General features: G+C 42.6%; 1 protein-coding gene across 2 annotated transcripts in view; it reads left to right on the plus strand.

Annotated features, from left to right (window-relative positions):
* The window catches only part of Fat3 (FAT atypical cadherin 3), a 506722-nt gene that overhangs the window by 445262 nt on the left and 33989 nt on the right, over positions 1–27471 (plus strand). For both annotated transcript variants that reach the window (XM_048345620.1, XM_048345621.1), the window contains exons 13-18: positions 3962–4351; positions 7700–7914; positions 9035–9172; positions 10324–10467; positions 14567–14764; positions 17447–18245. In XM_048345620.1, the coding sequence (XP_048201577.1) occupies positions 3962–4351; positions 7700–7914; positions 9035–9172; positions 10324–10467; positions 14567–14764; positions 17447–18245 (1884 nt within the window). The remainder of the gene's footprint in view (positions 1–3961; positions 4352–7699; positions 7915–9034; positions 9173–10323; positions 10468–14566; positions 14765–17446; positions 18246–27471) is intronic.

Below are 27471 nucleotides of genomic sequence, written 5' to 3' on the forward strand. Positions count from 1 at the left end.
AGCCTTCCCTATGGGGAATTTCAGTGTACTACTTCACAAAAACCCTACTCCACAAAATGCCACTATATATTACTTTCTTTGGTCAAATGGTAATTTTAATCATTCTCTTTTTACCTAATTTTCATTGTTTGAAGGGCTTCCTGCTCCATTTGCCACAGTTAATATGCAAAACCATCACTTGTAATGAAAGTCAAACTTCTCTTGTTCTCTCCACATTTCAGCATTTTAAGAAGCTAAGCAGTTCTACCCTCATTCAATTAAGCTCAGATTGGAGACAGGAATTACAGACTTACAAAACACAGACACAACATGATAGATTAGTGTTATATTTTAACAGAACACATGGTCATACAGTAGGAGCATTAGACCAATTAGCAAGTGAGTCTTCCACTGGGTTCATCTTTGCTGCCCGGCAAGTTGCAAAAGGACAGCAATTTGTAGGATGGCATTTATCAAAGTCTTTGGATAGATGTTCCACTGTCATGACATGACCTGCTTTCATTTAACAAAGACTCACCAAAAGCAAAGTATTTTTCTCTGGGTAAAAACTACTGAAATCCATTGTAAGTATATTGGAGTTTTAATAAGTCCCCCCTCCAAAAAAAAGTCTTGCTTTTTTCCTTGAAAACTAGCCATTGTAAGTGATGTCCATTAGCAGGTTTTTAGAGGTTCCTCACCACCTTGCTGTTTCTATCGTGCTTCCATATCAGTCTGATTAGTAATAGAAAGGAGAAGGGATAAAAAATGTTCTGGATTTGCCTGATGTGGACACCCAAGATCCTGTCAGAAGGAAATGTATGAGGAGATTTGGGGTAGTGTGGGTCAGCAGCCTGTTGGAATGGTGTTCTGTTAAAACAAAACTCCTGACACTGAGTGTAAATTAACAGACTCTGCCTGCAGGGAGCCCTGGTCTTTGTGTGGCTGATTAATGTCTGCAGGGTAAGCTCAGCACTCCAGCAGCAGAGCTGGCCCTTGGAACAGGGAGCCAGGAGAGGTAGCATCTCTTGTTAATGGGGCCAGAGCCAAGCCCAGTGCCTCTACATAGAAATGGGGGACAAAGCTGCAGCCCTGAAATGTAGGTGGTACTTTAGATTTTGCTTACCAGTCCTGATGAAGGAAACATGGGCAGGCATTCAATGTACACTCCTGGATGCTGAGGTGTGGCTTACATGGTAGAGCACCAGCTTTGAGTGAAAAAGTCAAATGACAAGAGGTCCTGAGTTCAAGCCCTAGTACAGCAGGTACATACACACACACACACACACACACACACACACACACACACACACATGTATTTTTTTCTTTCTGGTCTTGCTACTGAGGAATGGCAGAATGTAAAAGCCCTTGCCTTTCCTAATCCAATTATGCCTCAGAGTAGTGAGTCCAACATAGCCTTTCTCATTAGCTGAACATGAGAAATGCCCAGGTGTAGATCAGAAATCCCCGAGGAGCTTGAGCAAGGAGAATAGGGAACACAATGCTTTGCCTGCTGTCTCTCAGGCTTGCCTGGAAATGCTGATGGCACCTGGCAAGTTCTTCAACCCTTGGTTATGCATCACTGAAATAAGGTTGGGAGTTATCAGCACTTGCTCAGATGAGCACACCCTTCCTCCTTGCATTTCTGATTGGAAGGGGTGGTGTACCATACGCTGAAGGAGCAATTCAGATCCATAGGGAATGTGGATGATTTGCAAACACACATGGTGTATGCATGTCAGTCATGGTTGTGTTTCTGTAAATGCGCCTGCCAGCTTTGAGAGGTGTCATCAGAAGGCTGAATCCACCCAGGCCAATTCTAGGGCACACAGCTACTCTGACTCCCAGCAGGGCCATTTTCCAGGTGAAGACCCAATCACCTTTGCCACCCCTCCATGTATTCACCCCAAGATTTTTTGTGGAAAACTTTCTCTTGCAGCCATTCAAAAACTCAGTTGAGAAAACAGCCCTAAAGTCTCTGCTAGAGACCTTCAGCCTAGGGTCAGCAAGAGAACAGGAAAGCCCTCTTGTTTTTTATCCTAGTACAAACAAAAGCAGATGGTGATGCTTCTACATCCCAGGGAAGTTGTTTTGAAAGAGAAATAAAAGTAAATGATGGATCTGGGGGAAAAATGGACTCTCTGTAATTAAACCAAGAACAAGCTTTCCAGTTGACCTTTTAGTTAAAGCCACATAATGTAATTTATGCCATACTCTCCAGATATATGATTTTATTGGTTTGCTGGGAATTTTGCCTTAAGGGAAATTGTATATTGGGAAAATAAAATGCTTAAATCTTATTGTTGCCAAAGGCTTGCTCATGTGTTAAGGCATTACAATAGGAAGAAAAAATACTCATAGCTAAGCCTATCCTCTCTGAACCTATATTCTGGGGTTCTGTGACTCACAAAAGACATTTACAGATGTTATCACAGCTCAAGACCTCTAACTAAGGACTGTCTTCATTAAGAACTTTACCATCAGAATGCTGCTTTTCTGCCTACAAATTTAATTTTTCCTTCTTATAAACCTTAATGACTACAGCAAATGTGAGGTTTATCAACCATTCTGAAGTGCTCAGATCCTCTAATGAAAACAGTTGAATCAGTCTGTAGGCCAAGTATCAATCCAACTGTCATTCAGTAATTTGTTGCTGTGAATGAACATTTTCCGGTTGATACATCTCAGTTTAATACATGTTAAAAGATAAAATTGTATGCTGGTAACAAAATGTATTTCTTAAAATCCTGGAGCTGGGAGCTCCTTCTACTAGATCTGACTTCCTTGATTGGTGGCTCCAGGTTTATAGGTACTTGGATTTCTCTAAGGTCTTTCTGACCTCAGATATTCTCATGGTTTCACATGTACGCTTATGACCCTCAACATTATGGCTCTGGCTTGGGTCTCTTCCCTGAACTATATGTTAATCTACTAACTTCTTACTTGATATATCCATTGGATACCAGATGCCCATTTCAATCATAATAGGAGGCATCTGATCTTTCATACAAAAATTGGTCCTCTATAGCCCTTCCATCTCAGATAGTTAGAACTTCTTTCACAGTTACCCAGGCCACAGCTGAAGAGTCATCCTGGAGTCCTCTCTTGCTCCAGTGCCTGCTCTCCTGCCAGATACACAGTCAGTAAGGAAGCCACGACCAACTCAGAATACATTATGGGTCTCTCACTGCTCACTACCTGCATGCTCAGAAGACATGCTCACCCAGTCCCTTACCACCACTGTCAGCACTCTCCACATTTGTTCACAAGGCCATTACCCGATGCCTACATTGTGCAGGAGGCTGCTGATAGGTTTCTTTACCTTCTTTCTGTCAGGCTGGCTGCTCACAATCAGCTGCCAGAGGGATCCTCTCAATATATAAGCCATATACCTCAGATCCCATGTCTCAAATCCTCCAGTGGTCCACTCCGCCAATACCGAGCACCTAAGAGTAGAAGGTTAACTTTTTCAAGCTGTCTTGGACTGTCATGCATTGCTAGCACTTCTAGCACCTGGAACATGGCCTGGTGAAATCTAAATCAATATATGTTTAAGTAATTAACCAGTCAATTCATTAAATTCCATTTCTCTTTTAGTGGCACACAGAAGTTACCTATGTGTCTACTGGTGTCAGAGAGGTTTTCTTAACAAATTTTACAGAAGTTACAGATTAAGAATAAGCACGATTTTATTCATATACTGACATATTGAACTGAAACCTCTTTTATAACTATTTAAAGAAAATATTTATAAAGAATAACCAATCAACTATATTGTTTGATACTCATATAGTCCCAGTTCATTTGGCTTTTACTTCATTGATATGTATTTTGCAGACTGAAGTTTACATGCCTGTAAGATCACAACTCTTTCTATAATGAGTTTCTTGGGTGATAGTTTGAGGGTCCATGGAGCTGTCAAGGTCAAGGGCAGAGCACCTGGTCACCTTCCCATCCATTCACACTGTTATGTCTTCCCCTGTAGGTATCAACAGGAAGGTTGTGTACTCCCTGGCAGACTCGGCCAATGGCTTCTTCTCCATCGACAGCTCGTCAGGCATCGTTGTCCTGGAGCAGCCGCTGGATCGGGAGCAGCAGTCTTCCTACAACATCACCGTGCAGGCCACCGACCAGAGTCCTGGGAAAGCCCTGTCCTCTCTGGCCATCGTGACCATTACTGTCCTGGACATTAACGACAACCCCCCTGTGTTTGAAAGGAGGGACTACCTGGTGACAGTGCCTGAGGACACCTCCCCTGGCACCCAGGTGCTTACTGTCTTTGCTACCAGTAAGGATATTGGCACGAATGCTGAGATTACATACCTCATCCGCTCTGGGAATGAGCAAGAGAAGTTTAGGATCAACCCCAAAACAGGTGAATAAACAACAACTTTCTTGGAATTTAAGGCTTTCCCATGAATCTCAAATCAGACTTTTTGTAGACCATCTGTGCTACTTCTACCTCCCTCTCAGGGGAAGCAAGAGCCCTGGGGTCAGGACTTGCATGGAGAGCTCAGTCAGAACAGCTTCCACACTTTGCTTCTGAGCCCCTTTCAAACCAAGCTCCCAGTTTGGGCTTACTTGAAAAACACTCCAACCCCAAAGTGGCTCCAGGATGTCTAGATAGGAGATCTTGCAGAAGCACTTCCAGTTCAGAGGGCATAGCAGTCTTTGCATCCCAAACCCATGAGTTCATTTGATTCTTCCTTTTCTTTGTTTGTATCTCTATAAAGATGTGTTAGGATGAGCCCCCAATCTCACACGTAGACTACTAACCACTCTGTGGTCACCAGCCAGAGCAGCGACACATTGGTGGCCTTTGGGCCTTCCCACACTTGTGGCCACAATCAATTCTCTCAGTTGGCTGTATCTCATGCTGTGATTGAACTTTGCTCACTCCTGGTCAAAACATCGTCGTGTCTCACCACACAATTTTTAAAACTCTGTAGCATCATGTTGAGCATGCTTGGGCAGGAGAGACAGCCCTAATCTAGGACAATTCTCACCTGATAAAGGATTCCCTTCTCTATCACCCCCACCTCCACCATCTCCAGTCCTTGTGTCTTTGTAGGGAACTCACTCAGAGCTTGTGTGTGGATCAGAGCAACACATGGCTATGTTGGGTAGAATAGATTCAGTTGGCTGATTCTTGTCCTCGAGTAAATCCACTCTCTCTAGCCTTCCCATTGAGAAGCCTGGCACCAGGTATATTGGGAGAGCTTTAAGTGTTATGTACTCCTCTGCTTCTAGAATTCTCTGCTCTACTTTCATCCTTGAAAGGTTGACTGCACTTGGTTGGGGAGTAGTGGTTTTGGGGTTAAACCTGTGTGGTGATTTGTGATCATTTCACATGCTGTCCGTTGGACCTGAAGTATCTGCATATGCCCTGGTCCCAATTTGGCCCCACTGAGAATTAGTAGAAACTTCCAGAATCAGGGCCTTGTAAGAGGTTTGTGGACTCTTAATAATTTTTCTTCCTATCCAGGAGGAGAGTGGTTTTAATCCTGTGTTCAGCCGTGGTTTCTCACCATAGGCCTGAAGCAATCGATTATAGAATAAAAATATCTAAAACTGTGAGCTGAAATAAACTTTTTCACTACATAAAAAACAACTCTGTAGCATCACCTAGCAAAAAAGGTCTTAGAACTCCAAACAAATAAAATAGTAGACCTCATGCTTGTTCTTCATCAGTGAGTTAATAGGTGTCAGAGGCATTTTGGTTCAATGAAAATAGAAATTAAGAAAGACACTTAGATGTCAGTTGAGAAGTATACACACTCACTCTTGTATTTGCATACAGTGTTTGGGTTTCTATTTGAAGCTGACTTTTGACCATTCTCATTTGTTCACCAATTCTTCCTATGAATCCTCAAGGTGGGTCCCATTCTGCAGATAAGAAAAGGGGGTCTTTCATACCTCCTGGCCTGCAGACCTACTTCTCTCATTACTCAAGGAGGGTACACATGTTATACATGGTGGCAAAGGAAATCTAGTCTTCTTAAGATAGTATGTGCAACAAAAAAGAAGCCATCTTAATTAGCAACATTTATTTAACATGAAAAATGTACTATATTCCTACTTAATTGTTAGATACTTGTTACATTTTAGGAGGAAAACAGCTTTAGACAGGTTAAATAATTCCCCATGTCCACCATTGGCAAATAGATTATCTGTGATCACAGATCTTCCTGACTCTGGAATATATACTAACCTTGATATTATATTACAGAATGTCAGGGGGGGTCAGATACAGTCATAAAATCCAATGTGTCTATGTAACAATGGAGTAAGACACTTGAGGAAATGGTTAGGGTTAGATGGCATGGAAAATGATGGAAATGGTGGCATTGCTCAAGATGCATTGTGAGTACAATTACTCCAAATCTGACATATTTGAGACTGCTTTGTGCAACTACTTAAAGATAAATAAATAAGTAGACAACACTACTGTGTCTATGCAAAGAAAAGAAAAAAAATCAGGAGAAATACTGAATTAGAAACTTCTCCTAGCAGTAACTCTGCCTATTAAGATCATCACTTCAAATTAAAATATATGGGGAGTTCTTTCATTTAAATATGTGTTAGCATTACCCAGTCTTGTTATGGCCATTATATATGAACACTGCAGAGAGATGATTCAATCATATTTAAATTTGATGCTGGATAACGAAATTGGTATGCAAAGTAAAGCACTAAGAGTACTAAGTGCTAGGACACTCTTATTATATGTAAGATTTCCATTATTTCTCATCAAGAAAAAGGAGCCTACTGGAAGTCTTAGTAACAGAATTTCTCCATTATCTGTGAAAGCATGTGACCTTCTTACCTGTCAGAATGATGATTTTCCAAGTAAGAGAAAAGTAGATGCCCTGGAGGAGTACTGGGCAGGAGGGCAGTGAGCAGCTGCAAACTACACCACACCACACACCAAGGATTGGCTGCTTCCCCAGGAAGGTCTGACACTGGAAAGACAGAGCCCCACAGAGCCCCTCCTCCAAGTGGCATCCAGCTTAGCTGATTTCTCTCAACTACTTGATTTAGGGCACAGAGGGGCATTTTCTTACTTGTTTTTGTTTCTGAGACAAGTTGCCGCTAGTTTGGAACTCGCTATACGACTCAGTCTAACCTCAAAGTTGAGTGCTAGTATTATAGGAGTGACCCTAAATCTAAACCATTCTATTATATGATCATCTCTGTTTTGTAGGTATTGATAGTGATAATAATTTTGACAACTAGGCTGTTTGACTTTCAGATAATTCCTTTACCCTCAACCTGAAATCTTTGTCCTCTTGCCATAATAACAAATTGAATAAGCTATAAATTCAGCCCAGAGAAGTCTTCATGTATTTACTTGCTGGCTAGGAACAGGGTCATACAAATCTGTATACCTCAACTCTGTCTTGGTCTTCCTGAATCCACTTGAGAAACAGTGATTCTTGTCTCTGCTCCCAGCTCCCTAGAGAGTCCATGCTACTTGGGAGATGATCAAAAGCTGTTACAGAAGCATGCAGATGCCCCATTGCTTCAGGGTCTTGTTGGGTGGAGAGCTAAGCTTTAGTAGACAGCTTTAATCAGACTGCTGGAGTGCTTTCAGGGAGGTACTAAATGAACGCACTCCTAGTTATCTAAGCTAAAGAAGATGTTATAAGTATACCACAATTATTGAGCCACTGGCCACAGATTTTCCCTAATCGAATCTAAGAGTCCCATTTTTTTTTCAAAGGGGGTATTTCTGTGTCTGAAGTCTTGGACTATGAATCCTGCAAAAGATTTTACCTGGTGGTGGAGGCTAAAGATGGGGGCACTCCAGCGCTCAGTGCTGCAGCCACTGTCAACATCAACCTGACAGATGTGAATGACAACTCTCCCAAGTTCAGCCAAGATGTCTACAGTGCTGTCATCAGTGAAGATGCCATGGTGGGGGACGCTGTCATTTTGGTAGGTGCCAAAGGCAGGGGTCTAGATACCCAACACTAATAATCCTCAGAGGATAAAGTTAGTGAAGACTGTCTTGGACTTTCTTCCCACTCCTGTCAGAGTCCTGTGTCATCAAGATCTTTCACCAGCTTCTCTCTGGTTTGTAAATCAGAAAGTGTCTGACAACCCAACCTATATCAAGGCATGAGTTACTGAAAACTGCTTTTCTTCCCAGAGTATATATTTATCAGTAAAAACTAAACTACGGAGTGAATTTGGAAAGATATACTCTGCTAGTTTGTGAGCTTAGATGAAAAATTATTAGGTTGCTGAAAGCTTACTTCATTTTTGAGATAAATTATACAGTATGGTAAGTACAATTATTAACAGTGGATTGTATGTTTAAAAATCACTGAGAGAACAAATTTTAAATGTTCTCACAACAAGATATAAGTACTGACTGAGGTGACAGGTACTTTAATTAGCTTGATTTAATTATTCTACATTGTATTCATAATTTACAGCATGTCTGTATACCACAAAGATATAATTTGTCAGTTTATAATAAAAAGTATTAAGTTGCTCAGGATACAATAAAATTCCTGTCCTTCTTGACATCCTGAAGAAACACAGGAAGGACAAATCAGTTGAAGACTGACCAGCCCCTCATAGAGGCTCTCTTTAGTAGTTTTTGTAATACCATTTAGAACAAGCCATGGTTTCTCAGCACTTAGGTCCTCTCCTGCTACAAATTATATATAAGAGAAAGATATGCAGAACTCTTCCATCCATCCATCCATCCCTTCTCTGGTTTGGAGAGGGTCAGATGTGCAATGAGTGCAACCTGTAGTCATTACAGCACCTGGGGGCCTTCTATGCTCCAACCCCTTCCAGAGTGAAGTGGGCCAATGTGTGTTGCTGGGTGGCATAGGAACTTCCTTCTGTGGACATGCTGTGTTTATAGAATGCCTGATTCTTAGAGAAAATTACAAAGAAATAAAATAGGGCTCTAGGACAGGTGCTGCCCTTCTTCCTCCAACCTCTTCAGTCCCTGGTAAGAAGAGCTTCCAGAGCAGTGTCAGCCTGGGGACCCTCCATTTCCCCTGCCATGTCTTTTCTGTTTTGCTCATTTTCCATGCAGTTAATAGCAGAAGACATAGACAGCCCACCAAATGGACAGATTCACTTTTCCATTGTGAGTGGCGATCGAGACAGTGAATTTGCTGTGGATCCTGCCCTCGGACTTGTGAAGGTTAAGAAGAAATTGGACCGGGAACGGGTAAGCTAGCCAGGGCTAGTTCCCTTCCCATTGACACCCATTCCACTGAGCTCAGCACCGCACTCACCGTGATTATTTGCATAGCAAAGTTCTCCATTCAAAATAATGAATGAACAATGGGACAAATTATAACATCAAATTCTTGGGGGAAGCTTTTGAAAGACTTCTCTGCTTATAATAGTTGCTGGCAATTGTTTGTGTGTTCATGATTGAGGCTTGAACTTAGGACCTCACTCTCTTTATGGCTCTTTCTGCTCAAAGCTGGTGCTCTGCCAGGACTGGTGCTTTAAGTCTGTCTTTCATACTTTCTGTGGTTTTTCTGCTCTATCACTTGAGCCATACCTCCACTTCCAGCTTTTTGCAGGTCAATTGGAGAAAATCCCATGGATTTTTCTACCAATGTTGGATATAAACCACGATTCTCAGATTTCAACCTCCTGAGGATTTATAGGCATGAGGCACCAATGCCTGACCATTGACAAATCCTGATTTATGGAGATTTTAAAGAACAGAGAATTAATTATGTGCTTCTCTGGATGGCCTGAATTTCCATCCTTTTCAGAGGAAGGGGATGAATAATACCTTCTGTGTTAAAATTCTGTAGCCCCAAGTAGATACAGAAAGATCACATGAAGGCAGATAGACTAGAAACCGGTACAGAAAATTCTTCTGCCAAAGTTAAACTAAGTTTCTGAATCCAGTCTTTCCTGACTGGAAAACCATGTCATCTAAGAACAACTAAAAATAGAAACAGATATTGTAATATTAAAAAGTAGGCATAAACCCAGAAATATAAAAATGACTTCTGTGTTGACCAAAGGCTGAGAGCCAAGGTTGCCAGGAGGAGTGGTTTCATTCCCTTTGGTATAGTTGGCAATGTTTAAAATTATTTGGGGTTGGCCCAAGCAGGCAGAGGGTGATAATGGCTTCTTGTGGGTAAGAATGGGGTCAATTGCTAAACATCCTCTATTGCATAAGTCAGTCCCCAATAGCAGAAGGACTGTCAGGAACCTGGGAAGGAAACTGGGGCTGCATCACAGGGAAGAGGGTTGGTGTTTGTAGAGCATAGCCGAGGCTACCGCTCCTCTGAAGGTGCACAGGAAGAAGGAAGTGCTGCCCTTCCTTACAGTCACCTCTTTGTGCCTTGGCAGGTGTCTGGATACTCGCTGCTTGTACAGGCAGTCGATAGTGGTATTCCTGCTATGTCTTCAACTGCAACGGTTAACATTGACATCTCTGACGTGAATGACAACAGCCCACTGTTTACACCTGCCAACTATACTGCTGTTATTCAAGTAAGCAAATTGTGCCTGCTGGGAATGTGTCTGTGTGCATTATGATGCCTTCCTTTGTCTTAGTGAATTAGACTACTAAAACAAAATTCCTTAGACTAGCTTATAAGCAACGTAAGTTTATTGCTGACAGTTTAACTTTATAATATGTCCACGGTCAGGGCTTCATCGCATTTTGTGTCTGGAGAGGGCTTGTTTTTCACTTCCTAGTCATCACTTCTAGCTATGTTCTCACATAGCAGGAAGAGCAACAGGCTCTATGGGCCTCTTCTAGAAGAATACAAATTCCACCTGAGGCTCCTCATGGGATCACACTGGGAGTCAGATTTCAACATTCAGATGTGCAAGCACACACATGTTTATACCATATCACTATTATTATTTAATACTAACTTATCCAATCATAGGACTAGTATGAGAAAAGTCTGATCTTTCTGCCACAGTTGATGTCCAAATATCAATGGGCTGTCACAGACTGTTCTTTCAAGCATTGGATACTTCAAGAGCCTCATTTAGGCCCACACCCTCCTGAGAAACTCACATGGCACTGCCCTGGGAACCTGGGAAATGAAATGATAGACTGGCTCCCACTTGAAGCTGAAGGATCAAGGGATCTGTGAAGCTAAGTAGTTTACCCCAGACCCTACAGCTGGCAAGTGGCAGAGGCAGGATTTGAACTTGAGTCTATGGCAAATATACATATATACATACATATATACTTCCTACAATAACATATTGTCTTTAATTAACTTTTAAAGCAACTTTGTACTATTTTAGCAGGGATGAGAGATTGATATGAACCATCTCATCATTCAAAAAGAGATTAGGTCTCATGATAGAGCTGACTCATTATAATTAATCTTCCATAAACAATTTCTTAAGCATTTAAAATCCACATGCTCTTTAAACCTACATTGCAAATATAAATCTTCTCATTTCTTTTTTACTGATGAGCACAATACTAAACTATACTAGAGTAGTATACTAGACAATACTAGACTATACTAGCACAATACTGGACTAGAACTTTCTTCCCAGTATTTGTAGAAGCAGCAAGACCAGCACTACGAGGTCAGAATACTGTCAGTGGGAGAGACAGAAATTGATGTACAGGTGTTGGGAGCCCACATAAATTCTGGAGAACCAGTTATTACCTTAGCCAGTGTAGTCTCGCAGTTACCCCTCAGGAACTGCTAGGATTTTGTATGAAGGTAAAATTAGAGTGGCCACAGAGAGGCAAAATACGCACATTTTCCCTTATATGTAGAAGGTAGATTTAGCTTATAAACTTATAATTAAATACACTGTATGCAAGTGTATACAAATATATTAACTGAAATGGTAGATTCAAGTGAGAACTTCAATAAAATAAACACTAAGAAGTGGGTATTTGAAACAGGTGGGATGGGATCAAGGGAAAGAGGTAGACAAATGAAGAGGAGAAGAGAGGGAAAATACAATCAAGAATTCAATAGAGCTCTCTCTTTTAAAAAATATTTTTATTTTAATTTTTTGATGATTCTGACTGATCTATAGTGTACTCACATATTATATCTTCAGAAGGGTGGCAGTGAGGGCACAGAACTTGAAGGAAAAAGGGTGAGAAAGTGCAGCAGTGGAGCTCACTGTATACAGATGAACCTGAGCTATGCAACTTGTAGGTGGAGTGAAGAGGGAGAGACCTGGAGGAAGAAAACAGATGGCACTGTACAAAAGGAAATGTACTCATTGCCTGACTCATATAACTGTAATCCTTCTGCACGTCACCTCTATAATAACAGTAAAGTAAATGAATTACTTAACAAATAATTCAGTGTATATCCTACAACATTAAGAAGAGTGAGGGAAGGGGTGGGTAGAGGAGGGATGGGTAAGAATGTTGAAAGGAGCGACATAGATCAAGATGCATTGGGTTTGAAAACTGCTTTGTTAAATGACAACTCTTAAAGATAATAAAAATAAATCAAATAAAAAGATAAGAGTAGCCAGATTTAAAGGACTCCTTTGGAATTAAGTTAATGACTTTGAGTCTAACCATCTATAGCTAATCTCTCTGACCCCAGGGCCTCTGAGCTAGGAGGGCAACATCCAGGCAAGCAGCTATTGGCCTCTTTCCTCTCCTTTGACAGTGAAATCCTGTGTGGAAACACTGAGAAACCCAGTAGAATACTGGCCTTCTCCTAGTGGCTGCTAATGGCAATCACTCCATGCTTTCACAAACCTTCATCCAGGTCTCCACCTTTTTCTCTCCGCTTGCTCATCTCCACAACTATGGCCCACCACTGCCTCTGTGTGCTGTCCCCAAAACAAAACAGGCTTTGTTTACTCAAAACTCAAAGATTTATTTTTTATTTGGTTGGTTTTGATGTGTGTGTACATGCATGTGTGTGTGTGTGTGTGTGTGTGTGTGTGTGTGTGTGTGTGTGTGTGTGGCATTATGGTTTGAACTCAAGGCCTCAGGCTCATGCTTAACTTTTTCACTCAAGGCTGGCATTTTACCACTTGAGCCACACCTCTACTTCCAGCTTTTTTGTTGGCTAATTGGAGATTAAAATCTCACAGACTTTCTTCCTGGGCTATCTTTGAACTGGTATCCTCGGGACTCAACTTCCTGAGCAGCTAGGATTATAGGTGTTGGCCACTGGCACCCAGCTGGAGGGTTTCATGGCATGTTTCCATTAGCTTCACAAACTGTAGTTACTGAAGTCAACAGTGAAAGAAGTATGTCAGCCTGTGAGCAGTGGGTGGGCTGCCTCGCTGCGGTCAGAGCTTGTCTGTGTAATTTTACTCCCTTCTTGCTCAGACAGTGACCCAGAGGCCACGCAGCTTCTCCCTCTTTCCCTCTCTTCTGTGGAGAAAATAGCCTTCACAGAAAGAGCAAACAAATCAATAAATCTTCTGTCCTATGTGGTGCTGAGTAGCTTGTCCGTGCAAAGTACTAAATCTTTGCTGGCCTGACAGGTGCCACAATGAGTTGCAGAGAAAAGAGGTATCTAGAGCTTGATGACCAAGAGGATGCTTCAGAGAATAAAAGGTCTTTAAGGTTCCTTTCCCCTGTTCCTTTGAAAGTGTGTCTCTTTCTTTCCAATTTAGAAGGATTCCCTTATCCCACACATGGTTTTTGTAAGTCTAATTTAGCATATAAACCCTGAGTGGACCTCCTCTCCAAGCTGCAGTGTGTCACTGTCCCATCTATCCGACCCCACCTGCTCAGTACTTTAGCCAATGTCAGTGGGAGGCTGGAAGAGCTGACTGGGGTCCAGGTTGCGATGGTGCTGGGGTCCAGTGGAGCAAGGAAGGCAATCCTTGAGCTACTAAAAGATTGCTTCAGCATTTCCAAAGTGAGGAAGATAACCTTTGACCCAAGGAAGAATTACATCAAGTCTCTGCATTTCCTTTGGGGGAAAAGGCAGAGAGTTGCCCCAAAATCATGTTTGGGAATAGCCTCGTGGCTTCCAGAAATTCTAAGAAATTGAAGGATTTCCTTCTTATTCTGAAGTTGAGACATAGTTTGCCTCCATTCCCTCCCTTGGAAAATTGCATGGCACAACTATGTTTGGGGGGGTGAGTTGTAAAGCCCCCATCTTCAACCTAGTATATGCCTTTGTATGTTGACTGAGAAGTTGCTATCATGGTCCCCCAAAACGTCTGGTGCTGTACATTGTATCACAGCACTGGGCTACAGCATAACACGTGGCAATGTGAACCAGAGCCTTCCCACCTTAACAAGGCGAAAAGAATTCTACCACAGAAAGGTGGCAGAGAACATTTTTGCCCAGAGCTCTTCAGGTAAACATACAGCAATGAGAGCCAGTGGAGGGCAAGCTACTCTGTGCACCATCCTTGGAACACCAGGCCTGCTCAACACAAAATCTTGTGCTCCCACCTGCAGACTGTTTGTTTCCTGGGCCTGCTGGGGAGAGAAAGCCTAGATGGCAATCAGGGTGTCAGCAGACACAAGCAGACATGATCAACATCACAGGGAATCCCTTCCACTGAAACCCTGGCTTTCCAGCAAAGCATTCTCAGCTGGTAATGATGGGTTTTACATGTGAAGAGAGGTCTAATTTTTTCTTCCTTTTGACTATACTCTTTTATGTAGGAAAATAAGCCAGTGGGCACCAGTATCTTGCAGCTGGTAGTGACAGACAGAGACTCCTTTCACAATGGGCCTCCCTTCTCATTCTCTATTTTGTCGGGAAATGAAGACGAGGAGTTCGTGTTGGACGCACATGGAATCCTGCGGTCAGCAGTGGTCTTCCAGCACACAGAGTCTCCCGAGTATGTGCTGTGTGTCCAGGTATGGTTTGTCCTCTAGGCACATTGGCGGGCCTTTGTCTCTCATGCTTATTTCTTAACCTTTTGGTTGGTTTTCCTTTGTGGAGCAACTCAACATAATTCATTACTGTGAAGGGATGATCCTCTTTAAATCTCAAATTCAATTTCACACCAATAAAAGTGGCCTCCGTGTGTGTGAAATTGACCAGGAAAGAAGGGAAACGTCATTGATCTAGAAGAACATTCCTGGAGGATGTGCCTGACAGTCATAGACCTAAAAGTATATGTCTGAAGTTTCCTGAGGCGCCAATTATCCCCAAAAGACTCATTTATACCTAGTGTAAGTTTCCACATGTCCCCACTTTGGGGAAACTACCAGTTATTGCTTTAGTGGGATTAAGCTATGTCATGACCTCTGCTTGTGAAATCCTACCTAGTGAAGTAGGAGGGGCCGAGGACCTGAGTGGGTGGCAGTCCTGGCACTGGCCTCCCAGCAACTTAGCTCCTTACTCTGTGACAAGAAATAGGACAGAGCAGGTCTGCCAAAGAGAGTAAAAAGGAACAGAAAATGAAAGGGCACATAACATAACGACAGAGGAACTTCTCATCATCAAGATTTGGATCCCATCAGCAAATCTGAATGAGTTTTCCCACACACTGGAGCCAAACAGGGCAACGTAGAGCCATCAAGAACAATGGGGATGCTAACTGTAATTCTGTGTATTTGCATGGCATTGGACTGTCTGTGCTATCTCTCTGGAAAAGCTGGAATTTATTCTACTCCTAAAACTATCCAAATTAGTAACTGCTGGTTCAGAGAGTGTCTTCATCTCTCCAATAACAATACACAAATTATTTTATATCAGTCACACTGTAGAGAGTCAAGGGCCAAGGCAAACGTTCAAGTTCTTCGCCCAAGTTATCTCGTTTGTCCAGTTGTTAGAGAGTAGGTATCATGTCTCAAATGTTGGAATCCCCATAGTGAGCCTTCTGCCCATATACCCTAATATGAAAATGTACCAAGTCCCTGTACCTTCCTCCTCCATAAGGTTACGGTGTGGGTCACTATGTTCCCTTTTCCACTGTCCTGCTTTTTTCTCTGCTACTTTATACACATACTGCTACTGTAAGAGTATTCTAGATGATTACTCTGGCTTTGCTCACCCCTCTTGGGCTAATCATTTCACTTTGATTATGTCTGGATAAGCAAACTACAGCACTTAGGGCCAATCTTACCCTCAGCTTGTTTTTGTAAATAAAGTTGTATTGGAATACAGCCTCACTCATTTTGACATATTCCATGACTGTTTCTAGGCTGTAAGAATAGAACTGAGTAGCTGCCAAGAAGTATATAACCCACAAAGTCTAAAGTTTTATCTAGCCCTTTACCAAAAATGTTTGTTGATACCTCTCCTGAAATTTAAAGAAAAACAGTACCTCTTTAGAGCTTGAAAACTTAAGGGCTACAAGTTGTATTCCAGCTCCAGATTTTCATATTTTGAATACTGTGATTTTTAGGCAGATATCACCCTCCAGTCTTTCTCTGACTATAGGTCCACTGTCACTTTGTTCCTAGCAGCTTCATGCCTCTGTGACCCCTAACATTACGGTGGACAACCACTGGCTAGTCTGTCTGTACAGTCTGAATTGTCCTTTGAGGTTCTCAAGGGTTTTACTTCAGTGTCTCTGATTAATATATCCATTTAAGTAAAGTATGTGGTGATGGTATTGATAAAAATAACAACAGTCCCCTGAACTATAACAAACTATTTCTATGTGTTACACTTGGGTAGAGCACATTACCATTGCTCTTTTAATTCCCACATGAACTCTGGGAGGGTTAATGACTATTTCACTCATATTGAAGGTCAAAAACTAGAGTTCAGAGAAGTTAAGTATCTTCTTCAGTGCTAGATATAGAATGAATGGCAGAGCCAAGATTCTGATTCTGTCCTGTCTGATGCTCTTACATTGCCATCTCCAAGTAAGGACACACCTTCCCTGATGCTACCTGGCCTGGAGGTCCCTGCAGCCCTAGATCTACAGACAATTGCTCTGTGGACCCATCTATGGAAATCTGCCCTTGCAAAGCTCCTCACCACCCACTGATTCCATGTTGCAAATGACAGGTACTCACTAAAGGCCCATTGTTAGAGTGGTTCCGTCAGATCCTACATAAAGGAGGAAGGAGAAGCTTTTCCAGGCTCCCTGTTTTTCCCTTTGGTGTTCCATTTTTCATCCTCAATCTCACTGTGATATAATCCCATTGAAATAATATTGCCTCTTCAATGCTCAGGAAAGTGCCATCTGGTGGAAAGAAACCAGCAGAGAACAGATTGCTTTTCTAAGTCGGAATGCTGTTTTATCAGACTTGCCTGTGGTTTCTGTCCAACATGAAAGCCGGCGATTCTGTTGTGAGCATGTTGTGTCTTCTAGCACCCCAACCTCCTTCCCTGTTCGCTCCCCCTGACTTGATAATGTTGACACATTTTGTTGTCCGTAACAGAGTGCACATATGGGGACTGAAGGTGATAAATTACCCCTTTTACTTAAGTGCACAGCCTCAACATGTTTCAGAATAGTGACAGAGGGTAGATGAAGAGGCAACCTACTCAAAAGCACCAGTATCTTCTTTGGTTTCTTTCTCCTGAAGGTGGGTGTTTTCATAATTCCTTGCATCTCTTCCTCTTGGTTGCTTTAACAGGCCAAAGACTCAGGCAAACCGCAGCAGGCTGCTCATTCCTACATTCGAGTGCGGGTCATTGAGGAGAGCATTCACAAGCCCACAGCCATCCCACTGGAGATTTTCATTGTCACTATGGAGGACGACTTCCCTGGCGGTGTCATTGGGAAGATCCACGCCACGGATCAAGACATGTATGACGTGCTCACGTTTGCCCTGAAGTCTGAGCAGAAGAGCTTGTTCAAAGTGAACAGCCATGATGGGAAGATCATCGCCCTGGGTGGGCTGGACAGCGGCAAGTATGTCCTGAATGTGTCTGTGAGCGATGGCCGCTTCCAGGTCCCCATCGACGTGATTGTGCACGTGGAGCAGCTGGTGCATGAGATGCTGCAGAACACCGTCACCATCCGCTTTGAGAGCGTGTCCCCTGAAGACTTCGTGGGGCTGCACATGCACGGCTTCCGGCGCACCCTGCGGAATGCTGTCCTCACCCAGAAGCAGGACAGCCTGCACATCATCAGCATCCAACCAGTAGCAGGCACCAACCAGCTGGACATGCTCTTCGCAGTGGAGATGCACAGCGGTGAGTTCTACAAACCAGCCTACCTGATCCAGAAGCTGTCTAATGCCCGGCGGCACCTGGAGAATGTGATGCGAATTGCAGCTATCCTGGAGAAGAACTGCTCAGGCCTGGACTGTCAGGAGCAGCACTGTGAGCAGGGCCTGTCCCTGGATTCCCACGCACTCATGACCTACAGCACAGCTCGCATCAGCTTTGTGTGCCCACGCTTCTATAGGAATGTGCGTTGTACCTGTAATGGTGAGTATCTCCTGTGATTTTAGGAGTAGTCTGTATACCATTTCTGGTGTGCAAACATTCAGTCACTTTGTAAACTAAATACTAAGTGTCCACATACTTTGTGCCCAATAACTACCATACATGCTGGGGTTATAGGAGAGGCAAGAAAAACTGGTCCTCAGTCCTAGCGAGCTTTAGCTTTGTATGCAGCATAAACAGACAAGCAAGTCCCTGTGACAAGCATTGTTGGAAGCACAGATGCCCTGTGCCTTGAGATCAAAGTTAGGTAGGAAGGACTTCAGAGAAGAATAGGAGAGTGGTGCATAGAAGAGGTAGCTTGTATGTAGCATGGAAATGACTTAAGAATGAGAGGGTAGGGGGAATCTTACATAGAGGGCATTGAAAGAGCTTCCCATTTGCTAGGAGTGGGGGGTGATGCCAAATAAGACTGGAGAGCATACTTGTGATCACAGGAGGACCGTTAGCTAAGATGAAGAATGTAGAAATTATCCCAAGACACAAGGGGCCATTGGATGGTTAGAAGTGAAGAACTGATGGGGTTATCTCTGTCTTTTTTATTGGTGGTAGTGGTCATGGGGCTTGAATTCTGGGCCTGGGATCTGTACCTGAGCTCTTCAGCTCAAGGCTGGTACTCTACAACTTTGAGCCACAGAGCCACTTCTAGTTTTCTGGTGGTTAATTGGAGATAAGAGTCTCATGGACTTTCCTTCCTGGGATGGCTTCGAACCACTATTTTCATATCTCAGCCTCCTGAGTAGCTAGGATTACAGGTGTGAACCACCAGTGCCCAGCTTCTGTCTTTCACAATGGGCTTCATAGGGGAAGGGATGAGAGGACCCAGGCCTGAGAGCGAGTGAGGGAGCTGTTGCAGACAGTAAGGGCAGCTCTATTTGCTCCAGTGAAAAATGAGAGCCAGATGTGTGGACACAATTAAGGAATGGACTCTGCACAGAATGGAAGAGATGGAATGGTTTGTATTTGTTGATGTAACTGTAATCATTGAATCTTGACCTTTGCTAGTCAAAGGCCATAGCTGCACAGTCACATGCCCGTTGTGCTCAGCAAGAAGAATTGCTTGTTCTTCCTCTTTTCCTCCTTGATGTATAGACCTATAAATTCATTGCCCTCTTCTGAGAAAATTGAACCCAGAGTTCTTCCATCCAGTATGAACTTGGTCTGCAGGGAATATGGCCAGGGAGAGACATTTTAAAGCATCCCTGTGGGGATCTGGGAACAGGCAGCATCCTGGCAGAAATTTCTTGGTTGTAGTTTGAAAATAGAGCTTAGCATGATCCCCACAAGGATGGCATAGTGTACATGGATCCCTCCCAGAGATTTTGGAAGAGTCTTCCAGCAACCCAGAAGACGATAGGGCACTTGTCTTGAGGTGGGTGTCCTGTGCCTTCTGTTTGCACTTTCATCACCAAGTCAGTGTTGGCTGGACTTGTGGAATATGTAAATTAGCTGTGAAGGAACTTGGAGCATGCATGCCAGGTGAAATTCCATTCTGGCAGATGTCACCAGCATGCAGAATTTATGTGTGCCAGCTGTCCGGACCTTGCCTAGACGCCCTTTGCAGGCAAGCTGATTTATGTCCCAAAGCTCTGCTGGGGCCTTCCTGCAGTGATTAACAGCAGGGCTCAAAGGGGGGTTCAGGACAGGAAAGACATCTGAGAAACTGTACTGGCTAATTAATCCTCAAGCTCAGAGTCAGAGTGGAAGAAAAAAACCTATGAAGAAGGCAATATAATAGACACTAAAGATTCAGAGTGATAATCATGCACTTTCTGTCCTATTTGTAGACTGTGGCAATGCAAGCTTGTAAGCACCTACTTGCTATAACAATGGCACAGTAAGTGATGCAGAACAGAAAGCACAGTTTCTTCTGGAGCTTGAAAGAAGCCTCTGGAATTTGCATACCGAGTATGTGCTGCATCTCTAGATGGATAGGAGGTCTTCATATTGTTTTTTTATCAAGGCTAGTGCTCTACCACTGAGTCACAGATCCACTTCTGGCCTTTTTTGGTAGCTAATTGAAGATAAGAGTTTCATAGACTTTCCTGTCCAGGCTGGCTTTGAACTGTGATCCTCAGCTCTTAGCTTCTTCTCATCTTCAAGACCCTTTCCTAAGTAACATAAAACTCTAGAATTTGGTGTAAAAGGAGATCAAAATCTCATCCAGCCCAACAGCATCTTCAGCAAGTGACACCTGCTAATATCTAGCCTGGTAGCTGGGCCTCTTACCCAGGGTCATAGCACTGGTAGAGAGGCATGTTCACTCAATATAGAGAATTTATGCTGATTTTCTTGGTCCCTATTTCATTGTCTTGAATCTAAAACTGTTTCCTGAAGCCTCATATGTTGGAACTTGACGGTCAGCTCATAGTTTTTGAGATGCGATTGGATCATAAGAGCTCTAACTTCATCAGTGGTTTTAATTCTTAATGAACACATAGCTGAAAGAGTTACAGCATAACTGGAGAAACAAGGAGCATACCTTCCAGGGTGAATTGTATTCCTGGACCCTCCTTCTCTCTGACTCTCTGCTTCCTGGCTGCCATAAAACAAGCAACCCTGCTTCACAATGCCCTTCTACCAGGATGCTCTGTCCTACCCAGAATAATAGATGTAGCTGAACATAGTTTAAAATCTTTGAAAGCCAAAATAAATTTTTTCCATTTTTTGTGCCAGTACTGGGGGCTGAAACTTTAGCTTTTTCACTTATGGCTGGCACTTGATACACAGATCTACTTCTAGCTTTTTGGTGGTTAATTAAATATAGGAGTCTCATGGAGTTTTCTTCCCAGTCTGCCTTTAAGCCATGATTCTCAGATCTCAGCCTCTTGAGTGGCTAGGAAAATAGGTGTAAGCCACAGGCACCCAGCAAAATCTTTCCTTCTTGAAATTGATTTGTTCAGGTATTTTTTCATAGTGACTAACATCTGCATCTAATTTCAAGGTGGTCTCCTTCTTTTGTGTCAGCACCTCAGAAATCTCACTGCAAGGCAAAGAAGAAAGAATATCACTCAAGTTCAGGTGGCAAGCTCTTAGTTGTAATAATAGTATTTCCTCAAATTTTCCAGTTTCCTTTTTAAAATAAATACAATAAAGAATTGTCAGAGTTCGCAGTAAGCATTTTTAGGCATCTCCTCATTTTTTACCTCTCTCATCAAACTCACATAACAGCAGTGGTTGCTCATCTGTTTATCCTAGGAGGCAGACATAGCCAATAAATGGGCTTCCCAACTCCTGGTGAAATAATCAGCATGGGGATTGAGGTAGGTCTCCACTCAGGGCTGTGTAGTAATGTTTAGACAGAGCTGATCTCAGCAGTCATTTATTCTCTTCTCAACTTCCAGCTCTTCTTCTCATGAAGACTTTTTTAGTCCAATTATCATAATTAGCATCTTGAACCAAAATGCTGAGTTGTGTTAACAAACTGAGAGCAGACTTGGAATTTAGTGCTGTGTAAGCTCGTTACATTCCATCCAGCACCCACCTCATGGCATCCCGCTTGAACAGAACTCGAGATGCAAACTTCCCATGTCATGTGATGACACCAGGTGAATCTCAGATGTTTGGTGAACATTGTTACTTCAATTTTTGAAAAGTCTGCTACCAACTTAAACAAATGGTGAGAATGACAGGTGCTATGGAGTCTCTGTGGGGTGGGGACAAAAGGAAAGGCACCAGAACAATGTAAGACCGCACAGATTGTTCATGTGTACAAACATCCATTGACTTTTCTAAACTGTAAAACAGAAATATATCAGAAAGGAAAGATATGGCTAGGAGAATGGACTCCCAATAAGACCATTGGCATTCAAATACAATGTTTATGGGAGTGATGATGCAAGCAGAGCCCTAATTTGTGTCTTTATTCAGATAGGAAACTCATAATGGAACTTAGTAGGCCCGTGACATTAATGGACCATAAATATTGGTGAAATGCTACTAGATGAGAAGAGTGAGTCAGCACTCTCACCCTCAGCCAGTACAGGATGCATTAACTGGAGTGTGCCCATGCTGTGGAGACTGAGGGGCTGGAACTGATACTGAGCGAGGGCTGAAGGCCTACAGCTAGATCAGGCAGGTGCTGGGGTGAGAACTCAAGAGCCAAGGCATGGAGATGAGAAACAGGGTGAAATTTGGTCTCAGATCAAGACAAGGATGGACATGCTCACTAATATTTGTTGAGCATTTCTATTACATATATGCAACGAAATTGAATCCTCACCTCAATCCTATAAAGTAAATATTGTTAACGTTCTTCAGATATTTAGGAAACTAAGATTTGGCAAAGTTCATCGACTTTCTCAAGGTCACAGAGCTAGTAAGTACTTGGGCTTGAATCCAAGGCCTCAAGCATGTTAGGCTGGCACAAAACCACTAAGTCATGTCTGTAGCCCGCATTTTTCACAGGTTATTTTTAAGGATAGGGTCTCATGTCCCACAAGGGCTTGAACCTGAGCTGCAGTCCACCTGCTCTGGGCTTCCTGTCATTGCTGGGCTCACAGGTGCACACCACAGCACCCAGCTTCCCTCCTGGAATCCCAGTTTTCCAGTCTTGGAAAGACACATGTTCTGCTGTACCCCAGCTATCAGAAGGTCTCTTGACGACCCTTTTTCCCAAGCCTATCCTCAAACCTCAGTCCTCCTGTCTTCAGCCTTCCAAGCAGCTAGGATACAGGAGTGGACCAGCAGCACCCAACTTTCACCTGACCACTTTCCTCAAAGTATTTCTCACTGTGCCTTCCTAACTCTGCAAATCTGGAGGGAACTTAGTTTCCCACCCACTGCTGACATCCCATGTACTGTATTTCCAGCACAGAAATTTGACTAAGGATGGAACACCAGATCAAGGTCTCACAAGACAGTGCTGATAAAATCTTGTGCTTTATACATCACTGCACTAAAATTTATCTTCTTATAACATCACACAGCTCCATCCTTTACAGTCACAAAGAACCTGACTTATCCAAGCCCTGCTCTCCAGAGAGCTGAGGATAGTTGTAATGATGTCTTGAATCCTTTTCCTAGACAAATACCAAAGTTCCTTTGCTCCTTACCTATAAACAAATATGTATTATGAAGAGGTATAGGTAGCTTAATGAAGACACAGGGGAGGAATAAAAAAGGGAGTCATCACTTCTATGAGTACAAGAAGAGCATTGGAAACAATAGCACTTATAGCAATAGGTCTTTGTCTAGTAGGGATAAATTTTGAGCAAAGAAAGTAATAAAGAAGTTTGGGTATCATTGTGTGTATCATTGTGGGTATCATTGGGTATCATTGTGGGTATCATTCGCTCAATCATTAACCAAGTTCCATGTTACACCTGGCTCTGGTCAGATGATGAGGGAAAGAGCCACATGCACCTCCTCCCGGTTTACGGAAACATGTCGTCACCTCCAGCAGAGGAAAGGGCTTGATTGGGCTGGATAAGAAAGAATCAGAACAGTTTGGGGAGAAATGTGGTAGATCAGGGAAGGGGGACATCATAATACCCTTCTAATTATGATGCTCCTTTGATGCAGTATGAGACTTAAAACCGGGCCTTGGTGAGTTTTTTTGAAGTAGAGAAAATTCTGCAACCAGGCCTGGTTTTGGACTGGGTTTTATTCTTGTTCATTATCTGAGAAGAATGCTAATAGTTTCCCATCACTATAGGAGTTGGGTTTTTTTTGTTTGTTCATTTGTTTTTGTGTACATCTATGTACTGGGGACCTCAGCTCTGGCATAGCTTTACATTCAAGACTTGAATTCTACCACATGAACCACAACTCCACTTCCAAATTTTTGGTAGTTAATCGGAGATCAGAGTCTTTCCTGCTGGCTCCAAACCATGGTTCTCCAATCTCAACCTCCTGAGTAGTTAGATTGACAGACATAAACCACCAATACCTGGCTTTCACTTTGTTTCTGGATCCCCCTCCATGTTGTCCTTGAATCCTGAGAGAGTTCCATCTACAGTCTGGAAAGTTTTATTTTCACTTCACAAGGGCTCATCCCCAGCCCATGTGAATCCTGAAGTGCCAGACAGGAGCGGGCTGGCACTGCTTCTCAGTGCCAACCTTCAGTGGTCCCCAGGGGAGAGGTTTCAAGTGAAACTACACTCAGCCTTTAGTGACATCACAGATAGGAACTGGCCAGGTCAAGTCAACAATGTTATGGGAGAGGCACATAGATCACCTCAGAGTTGAGGGTTCGGGTGAATATATTTAAAACTTCTTATAGGACATGAATTAAGAAGGCAGCTCATTGACTTATGTGGCATTAACCAGTGCATGGCGTACTGACAACACATGAGTTCTGGGTGTGGGATGTGTACCGTTAGTTATTGGATTCTTCCATGTAATGAGGCAGTGACATAAATCAAGAGGTTGAGTCGGCTCCAAGTGACAGCATAATAATCATTGCTAGTTGCTGATGTATTGTCCAGTGACATAGACAAGATCTAGGGGGCTGTGGGGATGCTGTGGAGATGAAGAGAGTCATGAATACATTAGTGAGACCCTTCTAAAACCTCCACAGGACTATCCTTTCCTTTGCATGCCCCCAAATGCTGAAGCTACTCCTCAAATAGATCATCTATTGTCACTGTTATAAAAAAAATGACCTACATTTCCACCTCAAACAAACATTTAGAAGACAGAAAACCTTGTTTCAGAAAATGGCCAAATCTGGGCATGTTCCTCCTGGAGCGGAGGCTGTGGATAAAGAATTATCACATCCACAGAAGATGTGGCTGTGCAGGTGCCAGCCACTCGTGGCCTGCCTTGCTGGCATATGAAAGGCTCCAGACCTAATTTTATGCTTCCACTTCCCACAGTATGGCCTATCATCAAAATCACCTTACACACTATAAACCTGACTAGGACAAGACTGTGAAACAGTTACACAGGTTTTGCCCTGTTTCCAAGCCAAGTTAGTGGTTACAACTTTGATATCTCATTCAAGCTTTTTTTTTGGTACAAGTGGTTTTAGTCAAGACTTGCCCATTTGATATTCATGATCCATTAATATTCATGAAGAAGAATCAGCATTCTTATTTTCCTAAACAAACGAACTAAAAAAAGGCAAGACTCAGAAGAGCCAAGGAACATGTTCAAGGCTACAGTGGACAAATCCCATAATGAGCCAGGGCCAGGTTCCAGGTCTTCAGTTTGTCTCTGAAGTCAGCACTCTTTCCTGTCCTCTACAACACCTTCCCTTAGGGGCCTGGGAATGGGGAACAGAGTTTAGTCTGCTTGGCTTTTGTTTTCATAGGTGCTAGAAAGGTCTTGTTCTGCCCTGGCATACAGTAAATGGTGTTTGGATTAATAAAGTGGAAGCTATCTTTCGTGCATAGTCTGGAGCCAAATTAATGGATGCTTAAAAGAGTGTGGAGCCTGCAGATCTGTGAGCCTCGACTCCCCACACTGTCATCAAACACAGCTCAAGCTCATTAAACCCAGATTACTTCGTGATAGTTCATAAGAAGCCAACAGGACTTGACAGTGTTATCTCTTAACTGGCACTCAGGAGCTGACAGATACTTTCTGCCACTCGAGAGAGGGTCTTTAAGGCTCTTAGCAATAATATGCATACAAGTATCCCTGAAAAGTGATGGTAAAATATGTGAGTTCTGAGATCTAATTAACTCATTAGCATCCACACAAAGTATACTGGAGAATTTTGAATTTGACTGGAAAAAGGCTCACCCCAAAACTGTCCTTAGAACACAAATCTGGTCCCATCTGAAAGCCTTAGGGATATGTGACGCTTTCAATGTTGTAAAGCCCCTATGACAACACGCATTTCATCTGATTTCATGTGATCATTTACAGAGAGGAAAAGACTGCAATACTGGATATTGAGAATATTTGGCTTTTGTGAAACTCATTTTTCAATAACTTTACAAGTCCTTGCTTCAGTTTTTGATCTTGACCAAACCTGCCTTCTGCTCAGAGAATGTTGAGGGTAACCCACTTTGGGAGCCTAAACTGCCTTTGTATTTCCTGGAGCCCTAGAGAGAGAGTGCCTGAGCTGGGGCAGCTTGACAGAAGCAGCCAAAGCCCATGAATGTGGCTGAGCAGCCCCAGACTAGGACTCAGAGCAGGCCCCAAAGGGTTTTAAAGCATCAAAATACAATTTCTTGGAGAAGCAGGAGGAGGAGGAGGAATAAAGACTGCCCCCTTACTCCTAAAGAGCCTATTAAAAATAACAACATGAAGAACCAAAGTCATTGGCTACTGAAATAATACATAAGTATTCAGTGTATATCTAACACTTCTACTGATATTGTTAATTTTAGAATATACTTGTTATACTAGTTATATTAATGTTTTTAATACATCACAGATCTGCTTTTTTAGAGGGGGAGTTGGATATAGCAAAATCTACTAATTAACAATTGTGGCTTAATCACATGGGTTGATGTGCATTAATGACACATGAATAAAAAGAGGAGCTGAGATCTAGTAGCTGGTGTAAGCGGCATGTGCTTTAACCTAAAATCAGAAGTCTGGGTGGTCAGGTGAGAAGCTCTGCACTGCTGACCATGGTTGACTAGATCTTCTTACTCAAGCCATCTCATCCTACAGGCCTGTGTAAAAGATCTCTCCTCTTTCTGAAGATGTCTGGCATATTCACAAGAAAAAGACATGCTCTTTTCTGGATTTCCTTTGTACTTGCATGGCTCTGTGAAAGTGGGCTGCTATTCATGTGTGGCCCATGTGTTCACATGTTTGCACCATTTCTTGTCACGTATGCAGCCTACCTCCTCATTGGATTTGACCAATTACTTTAGTGAATTAATTTTTTTGTTGTTGTTGAATGCATGATTTCAAGAAGCTAGTTTTTTGTTGAGTGGATATGCTTAAGTAATTTTAAAAACTGGTTCTCAGTGCCTCTTAAAGTAGATTATGAGACGGTCAGACAGCTGTTTTAAGTTCCATGAATATTGATGAAGATGTGACAGGAATAAAGATCTGGAGAAAAGAAAATGGAAAAAATGTATTTCGGGGAACTTGGGTCTTCTAGAACCATTTGCAAAGACTACTTTAAATTTTCAGTTTAAAAAAATGCCTTCATCTTCTAACGACTTTGAAAGCTGGATCAGTGCCAAGAGTACCTTTTACAACTGACTTTAAACCAATAGGAAAATAGGATTTATGAATTCTGAGTTTTCTGGTGCTCCTTATATTGCTCCTTTTGAGAATCAGAGTTCTGACAATGTTTATA

Source organism: Perognathus longimembris, chromosome 4, assembly GCF_023159225.1.
Source record: "Perognathus longimembris pacificus isolate PPM17 chromosome 4, ASM2315922v1, whole genome shotgun sequence".
NCBI classification, from domain to species: domain Eukaryota; kingdom Metazoa; phylum Chordata; class Mammalia; order Rodentia; family Heteromyidae; genus Perognathus; species Perognathus longimembris.